Source organism: Physeter macrocephalus, chromosome 5, assembly GCF_002837175.3.
Source record: "Physeter macrocephalus isolate SW-GA chromosome 5, ASM283717v5, whole genome shotgun sequence".
In the NCBI taxonomy this organism is placed as follows: domain Eukaryota; kingdom Metazoa; phylum Chordata; class Mammalia; order Artiodactyla; family Physeteridae; genus Physeter; species Physeter macrocephalus.
In genome coordinates this window covers 22435076-22447199 of record NC_041218.1, presented here as the reverse complement: position 1 = coordinate 22447199, position 12124 = coordinate 22435076, and the positions used below count along the sequence as shown (strand labels likewise).

At 36.0% G+C, this 12124-nt stretch overlaps 1 protein-coding gene across 2 annotated transcripts in view; it reads right to left on the bottom strand.

Annotated features, from left to right (window-relative positions):
* Positions 1-12124, bottom strand: part of COPG2 (COPI coat complex subunit gamma 2) — a 165025-nt gene that overhangs the window by 65477 nt on the left and 87424 nt on the right. For both annotated transcript variants that reach the window (XM_024129793.3, XM_024129796.3), the window contains exons 10-11: positions 2636-2769; positions 1803-1870 (exon numbers count right to left, since the gene is read on the bottom strand). In XM_024129793.3, coding sequence (XP_023985561.1) covers positions 1803-1870; positions 2636-2769 — 202 coding nt within the window. The remainder of the gene's footprint in view (positions 1-1802; positions 1871-2635; positions 2770-12124) is intronic.

Sequence of the window (12124 nt, the reverse complement as noted above, 5' to 3'; positions counted from 1 at the left end):
CCGCAATGGGAGAGGCCACAACAGTGAGAGGCCCACGTACCACAAAAAAAAAAAAAAAAAAAAAAGCAATTGTTTCAAGATGAATGTTTCTAATAAATAAGATATATATCATTTGATAAATGATTAACTGCTAGGTACAATATAGCACAGCACTTTATCTTCCTAGGTTTCTATAACCTTTATAACAATATCATAGTCTGTCTTTTATTACAGTTGGCCTGTTCCTCCTTATAGTACACGTATTCATGGTTATCTATTCTACTAGATTTTAGAATCTCTGAGAGTAGGACCTAGAATGATAAACACTACTTGAAGACACTTAAATGTAATATCTTAGCACTTATAAAACACTTCTGTATTTAAGCAAGCAAACTCCAACTAAACTGCATTGCTCACGGTCACGAAAACATGTCTGTCATTGTCCTGCTTCTTTGCTTTTGTTGATGATGTTTGCCTCTCTGCCTAATCCAACACTGGTATAGAATCCTTTACCCATAATGCTAAAATTCTGAAAACTCAGCAAAGTATTGCCATCAAAATTCACTTAACAGCAAAAAATGACCCAAACTAATGTAAATCTAAGTCTTAATTTATTCCATGTAGTGAGGATAGTCATACGTATAAACAGAAATATTAACGTGTCTAATGTGTCTAACTGCTCTAGGCCCAAAGGGGTTAGTATTAATATAAGAGATGGCACCATATTACCTCTCTAAAATTCTCAAAATACTGATTTCTGAGATACATCTGGTCCGAAGATTATAGATGAAGGAATGTAGACCGATATCAACTCTTCAAAATATAATTCATATTGTTCTATAAAGCCTCCTTCCATGGCTGCTCTAAATTTCTCTCTCCTCCAATTGTTAATACAATTAATTTATAGTCGACCACATATTACATTAGACCAGTATTCTACAACATTAAACTTCCATTTAAAAATTTTAGGGACTTCCCTGGTGGCACAGTGGTTGGGACTTTGCACTCCCAATGCAGGGGGCCTAGGTTCGATCCCTGGTCAGGGAACTAGATCCCACATGCATGCCACAACTAAGGAGCCAGTGAGCCGCAACTAAGGAGCTGGTGAGCCAAAACTAAGGAGCCTGCCTGCCACAACTAAGACCAGCACAACCACATAAATATTTTAAAAAATAAATAAAATAAAATTTTTATAGTTATTTAATTCATTCTGTGTTTCTGCACTGTATCCTCTAGATTTATGCTGTCCAATATGGTAGCCAATAACTATATGTGACTACTAAGCCTTTGAAATGTGGTTATTCCAGACAGAAGTATTCTGTAAATACAAAATATACACCGGATATCAAAGACTTAGTATGAAAAAACAGAAAGTAAAATAGATCTCTAATAATTTTATACTGATCATGTTGATAAATTTTATAAATGTTAGGGTAAATAAAATATATGTTTAAAATTAATCTCATCATAAAAGAATTTAATGTGGTTACAATAAAATTTAAAATTGCTTATGTGACTCACATAGTGTTTCTATTGGATAGTGTTGCTATAGACCAGCACTGTCCAAGAGAACTTCCTGCAATGATAGAAATATTCTATATCTGCAGTGTCTAATATGATAGTCACTAAGTACATATGGCTACTGAGCACATGAATAATAGTATAAATGGCCATATCTAAGGCTGCAAATACAAGTGAGGTGCTACAGAAGTGAAGCCCATAAGTCATATCTACTAATCTTGGACAGAAAGCCAAATGCTTCATATTTAATATTTCTCAATTGAACACTGATACAAGTCAATAGTTAGCAAAGGAACACCTACCTTGTTCAAGGTCCTCACAGCTGCATATCTCAAAGCTGGCTTAGGAGAACTACAGAAAAGCTGAAGAACTAGGAAAGAAAAAAGGTCACTGTGAGCATAGCTCATTTCAACATATAGCATGTTTCTGAAAATGCAGTACATGAAGAATCACATTCAAAATACGCATAAGGAAATTAGATCACAGCCTCAAAAATTCACATGAAAAATACATCATCAAAAATAGAAAAAGTATTTTGTTAAGCTATAAAAACTTTAAATACAGGAAACAAAGTTTATTTTTTTTCCTAAAAAAGTTAATATACCCATTAATATCTGAATTTAAAGGGTAGGAATATTTATGGTTGTAAGAGTAAATGGGTTTTTTAAACATGGAGAACTGAAGGCATTAAAGTTACTTGTTTTATAAGTAAAAACTTTAATTTTTTAATATGGGGAAATGATAACTTCAGAAAAAGAAATACAGTCACCCCTCCATATCTGCAGGGGACTGGACCCTGGACCTTCCAGGACTCCTGGCAGATACCAAAATCTGGGGATGCTAAACCCTTATATAAAATGGTGTAGCACAATCAGCTCTTGGTATCTGCAGGTTCCACATCTGAGGATTCAACCAACCGTGAATCAATTGGGTTGAATTGGTGGGATGTGGAACCCAAGGATATGGAGGTACAACTGTAACTAAAAAACAGCTAAAATAAACCATGTACGTATCAAAATGTAAAGGCTATATATACAGAGCTAAGGTTCAAAAATACCTATTCTGTAGACCTATGGAACTTACAACAAAAACATAAGAAAATAAACAAAAGCCAGTTATCAAATATACAACTAACCTGAAACAGCAGGTGCCAACTCCCTTGCAGTACAGTTAGGAAGATGGATGATAGCTGAAGCAGCTTCATAAATAACCATTTCATGTTTATTTCGCAAGCAACTCTCAATGAAATCAAAGACTGGACTTTCATGGCTGACAAATATACATAGGCTATAATTAGATATCATAAAGAACAGAGGCAACGTGCATAGTGGCTAAAAGCACAGACAGGGGGACTTCCCTGGTGACACTGTGGTTAAGACTCCATGCTCCAAATGCAGGGGGCCCGGATTCAATCCCTGGTAAGGGAATTAGATCCCACATGCATGCCGCAACTGAGAGTTCATATGCTACAACTAAGGAGCCAGTGAGCTGCAACTAACAAGCCCACAAGCTTCAACTAACAAGCCCGCGAGCCGCAACTAAGACCCGGTGCGACCAAATAATAAATAAATATTTTTTAAAAAAATAAAAAGCACAGACAGAATGAGAAGCACTTTTGGAATTATGAATGAAGGACCTCTGAAAATACACTCCTCCATAAAAGCAATGAGAATACTGGTGTAAATTTTCAAAATCAACTTTTTCAGCACTCTAGAAGTTAGCTAAAGGATTGCAACAATCCTAGGAACATTTATTCAAGAGTAACAGCTGAATCTTCATAAGAACAGTAAGCTTTCTGCTATTTTAACTTGCTCTATTTCATACCCTCTTCCCAGCTTCATGGTAGCCTTGGAAACCAGGGCCTCCGAACCACACTAGCTATGAAAGCCAGCAGCCTAGTAGCCACTGAAGGAGGCAGATGAATTTGGAGCACCATCAAAAGCCCTGTTCCCAGAGCACTGTCACTACTTGACCTGAATGATGCTCCTTAAAAGAGCCCCACTCATGAAGCTAATTTTTTGGCCACACTACACAGCATGTGGGATCTCAGTTCCCCAACCAGGGGTCAAGCACATGCACTCTGCAGTGGAAGTGTGGAGTCCAAACCAGTGGACCACCAGGGAATTCCCCGAAGCTAATTTTTATTTCATCTGACTCTGAGGACATTCAGTGAGGAAAGCCCTATGCCCAGGAGGTTTGTCTCCCAAAAAACAGCAGCAATTGCTTAACACTGCAGTTGCCACAGGTATTGATTCTAGTTGGTGCAAACAAGAGTCTGGCTAAAAAAACTTAAGAAAATCTAAGAAATGAGATGTCCATAAGGGGCTTTAATTTCTGACATATTCCTGGGGATCCAGAAGGCTCTGCAAATACCCAGGAAAGATCTTACAGAGCTCTAGCCTCTCACCCATGCTTGACTTTGAGTTTCTGCACAATTAGGAAGGGAAGACTAAGGCACAGTTATGCATACCCCAACACACAAAATGCCCACTGAAAAAAAGATGGGAGACATGTTGGTCAAAAGCATTTAAGAAAATCTGTCAAATCATTATCCGAAGACTCAGCTAACCAAGCAGACTTCAGTAGCCACACATGACAAAGAATAAGGACTGCAGAATTAGTCCAGGAAAGTCACTAAACAAACAACAACAACAAACAGCAACAAAAACAAACTCTGAGGATGGAAAAGGGGGAAATAAGATTGTCAGTTAGCACAGTATATTGAATATCCAGTTTTTGACAAAAAGCTATGACACACAAAGATATAGTGAGATATGGCCCATATATAGTGAAAAAAAGCAGTCAACAGAAATTATTCTTGAGGGAGCCCAGATGTTGGATTTACTAGGCAAAGCCTTTAAGTCAACTAATATAAATATGTTCAAAGAAGCAAAAGAAACCATATCTAAAGAATTAAAGGGAATTAAAGAGTTAAAGACATGACAATCATGCCTCACCCAAGAGAGAGTATCAATAAAGAGGAAAAAATAAGATGTTTTTTTTTAAAGGAACCAAATAGAAACTCTGGATTTGGAAAGTGTATAACTAGAATAAAAATTTCAAATCTGCTTGGATAAAAAAACAAGTACCTACAATATGCTGCCTACAAGAGACTCACTTTAGGGCAAAAGTCACACATAGATTGAAAGTGAGGGGATGGAAAAAGATATTTCATGCAAATGGAAACAATAAGAAAGCAAGGGTAGCGATATTCATATCAGACAAAACAGACTTTAAAACAAAGTCCAAAAAGAAAGACAAAGGACACTATATAATGATAAAGGATTAATATAAGAAGAGAACATTACACTTGTTAACATATATATGCACCCAATGTAGGAAAACCTAAATATACAAAATAAATACTAACAGACATAAAGTGAGAAATTGACAGGAATACAATAATAGTAGGAGACTTTAACACCCCACTGACATCAATGGACAGATCTTTCAGACAGAAAATCAATAAGGCAAGAGAGACCCTAAGTGATATAACAGAACGGATGTACTTAATTGGTATCTACAGGACACTTCATCCAAAAAAAACAGAAACAAAAAACAAACAAAATACACATTCTTTTCAAGTGCTCATGGAACATTCTCTAGGATAGACCACACATGAGGACACAAAACAAGCCTCAATGAATTTAAGACGACAGAAATTATTTCAAGCATCTTTTCTGACCACAACAGTATGAAACTAGAAATCAACCACAGAAAGAAAAATGGGAAAAAACAATCACATGGAGACTAAACAACATTCTACTAAAAAACCAATGAGTCAACAATGAAATCAAAGAGGAAATCAGAAAATACCTCGAGACAAATGACAATGAAAACACAACCTTACAAAATCTATGGGATGCAGCAAAAGTAGTTCAAAGAGGGAAATTCAGAGCGATACAGGCCTTTCTCGAGCAACAAGTAAAATCTCAAGCAAATAACCTAACCAACCACCTAAAAGAATTAGAAAAAAGAAGAATAAACAAAAGCCAAAGTCATTAGAAGGAAGGAAATAATAAAGATCAGAGAGGAAATAAATAAAATAGAGATCAAAACAACAATGGAAAAGATCGATAAAACCAAGAGCTGGTTTTCTGAAAGGACAAACAAAATCGACAAAACTCTAGCCAGGCTACCAAGAAGAAAAGAGAGAAGACGCAAATAAACAAAATAAGAAATGAGAAATAACAACCAATATTGCAGAAATATAAAAAATCATAAGAAAATACTATGAACAGTTATAAACCAACAAACTGAACAACCGAGAAGAAACAGAAAAGGTTTTAGAAATATACAGTCAGCCATAATTGAATCAAGAAGAAACATAATTTGAACAGACCAATCACTAGAAGTGAAATAGAATCTGTAATAAAAAACAAAAGAAAAAACCCAAAAAACTCTCCACAAACAAAATCCAGGACCAGATGGCTTAACTGGGGAATTCAACCAAACATACAAAGAGGAATGTATACCTATCCTTCTCAAATTATTCCAAAAGATTTAAGAGGAGGAAACACTCCCAAAGTCAGTTTATGCAGCCACCATCTCCCTGATACCAAAAACAAAGACACTACAAAAAAAAGAAAATTACTGGCCAATACCTTTGACAACTAGAGATGCAAAAATCCTCAACAAAATTTAAGCAAGCCAACTCCAACGACACATATAAAGGATCATACACCATGATCAAGTTGGATTCTTACCAGGGTCACAAAGATGGTTCAACATATGCAAATCAATCAGTGTGATATACCACATCAACAAAAGAAAAGACAAAAACCACATGATCATCTCAATAGACGTAGAAAAAGCACGTGATAAAATTCAACATCCGTTCACGATGAAAACTCTCACTAAAGTGGGTATGGGGGAATACATCTCAACATAATAAAAACCATTTATGACAAACCCAGAGCCAACACAATACTCAACAGTGAAAAGCTGAAAGCCTTCCCACTAAATTCTGGAACAAAGCAAGGGTGCCCACTCTCACCACTGCTATTCAACGTATTATTGGAAGTCCTAGCCTCAGCAACCAGACAAGAAAAAGAAATAAAAGGTATCCAATTGGAAGCGAAGAGGTAAAATTGTCATTATACGCAGATGACACAATACTCTATACAGAAAACCCTAAAGACTCCACACAAAAACTATTAGAACTAATAAATGAATTCAGCAAGGTAGCAGGGTACAAGATTAATATACAGAAATCTGTTGCATTTCTTTACAGTAACAATGAAATATCAGAAAGTAAAAAAAGTTTAAAATCACACTAAACACACACACACACACACACACACACACACGGGAATAAACCTAACCAAGGAGGTCAAAGACCTATATGCTGAGAACTCTAAAACACTGATAAAGGAAACTGAAGATGATTCACAGAAATGAATTGGATTGCTCTTGGATTGGAAGAATTAATATTATTAAAATGGCCATACTACTGAAAGCAATCTACAGATTTAATGCTATATCTATCAAATTACCCATGACATTTTTCACAGAACTAGAACAAATAATCCTAAAATTTATATGGAATAACAGAAATTGGCAAAGCAATTCTGAGGAAAAAGAACAATGCTGGAGGTATAACTCTCCCAGACTTCAGACAATACTACAAAGCTACACTAATCAAAACACTGTGGTATTGGCACAAATGCAGACATATAGATCAATGGAACAGAATAGAGAGCCCAGAAACAAACCCATACAATTAATCTTCAGCAAAGGAGGCAAGAATATACGATGGAGAAAACAGTGCCTTCAGCAAATGGTGTTGGGAAAGCTGGACAGCTATTTGTAAATCAATGAAATTAAAACACTCCCTCACATCATATACAAAAATAAACTCAAAATGCTTTAAAGACACATATAGGATGTGACACTGTAAAACTCCTAGAAGAGAAGATAGGCAAAACATTCTCTGACATAAATAGTAGCAATATTTTCTTAGACCAGTCTCCCAAGGCAAAAGTAAAAAAAAAACAAAAATAAACAAATGGGACCTAATCAAACTTAAAAGCTTCTGCATAGCAAAGGAAACCATCAACAAAATGAAAATACAACCTATAGAATGTGAGAAAATATTTGCAAACACTGCATTATTGGATAATGCACATACATTCCCAGAGAAACAACTTTTTAAACAGTAAAAATATTGACAGAGAAATTAAAATGATTCAATGAAAATTTTATTTAACACAAAAGAAGGCAGTCAAAGAGGAAGAGACGAACAAAAAAGACAGGACACTTCTATAGAAAAAACAGCAAAATGGCGAAGGTAAATACAACCATGTCAATAATTATATTAAATGTGAAAGGTCTAAACACCCCAACCAAAAGATAAAGATTGCCAGACAGGATAAAAAAGCAAGATCAAACTATGTGCCGTCTACAAGAGATACACATTAGATTCAAAGATACAAATGAGATGAAAGTAAAATGATGGAAAAGATATGCCATGCAAACTAATCATAAGAGATCAGGAGTGGCTATATTAATATCAGACAGGGAATTTAAGACAAAATATTACAAGAGACAAAAAGAGACATAATGAGAAGCTGCTCAATACATCAGAATGATATAACAATGATAAACATATACACACTTAACAACAGAGCCTCAAAATATATGAAGCAAAACTTAACACTAAAGGAGAAATAGGGCTTCCCTGGTGGCGCAGTGGTTGCGCGTCCGCCTGCCGATGCAGGGGAACCGGGTTCCAGAATGATATAACAATGATAAACATATACACACTTAACAACAGAGCCTCAAAATATATGAAGCAAAACTTAACACTAAAGGAGAAATAGATCTTTTAACACTAATAGCTGGAGATGTCTATACCTACTCAAAAGCTGATAGAACAACTAGACAAAATCATCAAGGATATAGAGGACCTGAACAATTTAATTCCTCAACTCAACCTAGAACATTCAACCCAGTGACTATAAAATACATTCTTTTCAAGTGCATATGGACAGTTCTCAAAGACAGATTAAATGCCAGTCATAAAACAAGTCTCAATACATTTAAAAGGATAGAAATCATCAAAGCATATTCCCCAACCACGACTGAAGTAAATTATAAATTAGCAACAGAAAATAAAGGAAATCCCCAATATTTGGAAATTAAACAACTTATTTCTAAGTAATCCATGTATCCAGAATAAATCAAATGGAAAACAAGAAAAAATCTGAAACAGAATGACAACAAAAACACAGTAAATCAAAATTTATGAGATGTAACCAAAACAATGCTTGGAGGGAAATTTATAGAAAAGAAGAAAGGTCTCAAATCAGTAACCTAAGTATCCACAGTAAATAAATTAGAAAAAGAAGAGTAAAGCAAGTCCACAGCAAGAAGAAAGTAAATAAAGATCGGAGAAAAGATCAATGGACTGGAATGCAGAAAAATAACAATTAAAAAAAAAATGAACGAAACACAAAGCTAGTTCTTTGAAAAAATTCAACAAAATTGACAAACCATTAGCTAGACGAAACAAGGGAAAAAAATTACATTAAATTAAAATTAAAGATTATATTAAATTATACAAATTACCAAAATCAGGAATGAAGTAAAGGACAACACTACTGACCCTAAAGGAACTTAAATGATTATAAGAGAATATTATAAACAACTATATGCCAACAAATTAGATAACTTAGATGAAATGGCAAAATCCCTAGAAATACCAAACTACCAAACCGGACTTACAAAGAAATATAGAATCTAAACAGACCTATGAGTTAGTTACTTAAAATCCTCCCTCAAAAAAAGCAAAGGTCACAACAGCTTCATTAGTTAATTCTATCAAATATTTAAAGAAATAATACCAATCCTTCACAAACTCTTTTATAACATAAATGAGGGTACACTACCTCCCAGCTAATAATGTGATGCCATTATTACCTGGATAACAAAGCCTGACAAATTCTCAGAAAACAACAGACCAATATCCCTCCTGACATAGACATATGAACTCCTTAACAAAATATCAGAAAACTGAATCCACCAATACATAAAAAGAATTATATATCATAATCAAGTACCATTTTTCCCAAGAATGCAAACAAAATTGATTTAACATCAGAAAATCATAAGGACCTTCAAGATGGCAGAGGAGTAAGACATGGAGATCACCTTCCTCCCCACAAATACATCAAAAATACATCTACATGTGTAACAACTCCTACAGAACACCTACTGAACACTGGCAGAAGACCTCAGACTTCCCAAAAGGGAACAGAAGCCCTCAGGCGACCTAAGCGCAGAGGCAGGGCCAAATCCAAAGCTGAACCCCAGGAGCTGTGTGAACAAGGAAGAGAAGGGGAAATTTCTCCAAGCAGCCTCGGGAGCAGCGGATTAAATCTCCACAATAAACTTGATGTACCCTGCATCTGTGGAAAACCTGAATAGACAACGAATTATCCCAAAATTGAGGTGATGGACTTTGGGAGCAACTGTAGAATGGGGTTTGCTTTCGGCATCTAATTTGTTTCTGATTTTATGTTTATCTTAGTATAGTATTTAGAGCTTATTATCATGGGTAGATTTGTTTACTGATTTGGTTGCTCTCTTCATTTTATATATATATATTTTTTCCCTTTGTGAGTGTGTATGTGTATGCTTCTTTGTGTGATTTTATCTGTATACCTTTGCTTTTACCATTTGTCCTAGGGTTCTGTCTGTCCACTTTTTTTTTTCAGCATAGTTTTTACTGCTTGTTATCATAGGTGGATTTGTTTATTGGTTTGGCTGCTCTCTCCCTTCTTTTTTTTTATTACTTTTAAATTTTTTTATTTTTAATAATTTTTTTATTTTAATTATCTTATTTTATTTTTGCTTTCTTTTTATTTCTTCCTTTTCTTCTGAGCTGTGTGGCTGACAGGGTCTTGGTGCTCTGGTGGGGTGTCAGGCCTGAGCCTCTTAGGTGGGAGAGCCAAGTTCAGGACATTGGACCACCAGAACCTCCTGGCCCCGTGTAATATCAAACAGCGAAAGCTCTCCCAGAGATCTCGATCTCAACGCTAAGACCCAGCTCCACTCAAAGACCAGCAAGCTACAGGTCTGGACACCCCATACCAAACAACTAGCAAGACAGGAACACAACCCCATCCATTAGCAGAGAGGCTGCCTAAAATCATAAAAAGTTCACAGACACCCCAAAACACCCCACCAGACGTGATACTGCCCACCAGAAAGAAGAGATCCAGCCTCATCCACCAGAACACAGGTACCAGTCCCCTCCACCAGGAAGCCTACACAACCCACTGGACCAACCTTACCCACTGGGGGCAGACACTGAAAACAACGGGAACAACGAATCTGCAGCCTGGGAAAAGGAGACTCCAAGCGCAGTAAGTTAAGCAAAATGAGAAGACAGAAAAATACACAACAGATGAAGGAGTAAGGTAAAAACAAACCAGACAAACAAATGAAGAGGAAATAGGCAGTCTACCTGAAAAATAATTCAGAGTAATGACAGTAAAATGATCCAAAATCTTGGAAATAGAATGGAGAAAATACAAGAAAGGTTTAACAAGGACCTAGAAGAACTAAAGAGCAAACAAACAATGATGAACAACACAATAAATGATATTTAAGATTCTCTAGAAGGAATCAATAGCAGAATAACTGAGGCAGAAAAATGGGTAAGTGACCTGGAATATAAAATAGTGGTAATTACTACCACAGAGCAGAAATAAAGAAACAAGAACAAAAAGAACTAGGGACAGTAGCAGAGACCGCTGGGACAACAATAAACATACCAACATTCAAATTATAGGGGTCCCAGAAGAAGAAACAGAGTGGGAAGATATTTGAAGAGATTATAGTTGAAAACTTCCCTAATATGTAAAAGGAAATAGTCAATCAAGTCCAAGAAGCACAAAGAGTCCCATACAGAATAAATCCAAGGAGAAACACGCCAAGACACATATTAATCAAACTATCAAAAATTAAATACAAAGAAAAAATATTAAAAGCAGCAAGAGATAATCAACAAATAACATACAAGGGAATCCCCGTAAGGTTAACAGCTGATTTCTCAGCAGAAACTCTGCAAGCCAGAAGGGTGTGGTAGGACATACTTGAAGTGATGAAAAGGAAAAACCTACAACCAAGATTACTCTATCCAGCAAGGATCTCATTCAGATTTGATGAAGACATTAAAACCTTTACAGACAAGCAAAAGCTGAGAGAATTCAAACCACCAAACCAGCTTTACAACAAATGCTAAAGGGACTTCTCTAGGCAAGAAACACAAAACAAGGAAAAGAACTACAATAACAAACCCAAAACAATTAAGAAAATGGTAATATCAACATACATATCGATAATTACCTTACAAGTAAATAGATTAAATGCTCCAACCAAAAGACATAGACTGGCAGAATGGATAAAAAAACAAGACCCGTATATATGCGGTCTAGAACAGACCCACTTCAGACCTAGGGACACATACAGACTGAAAGTGAGGGGATGGAAAAAGATATTCCATGCAAATGGAAATCAGAAGAAAGCTGGGGCTTCCCTGGTGGCGCACTGGTTGCGAGTCCGCCTGCCGATGCAGGGGACGCAGGTTCGTGCCCTGGTCTGGGAAGATCCCACACGC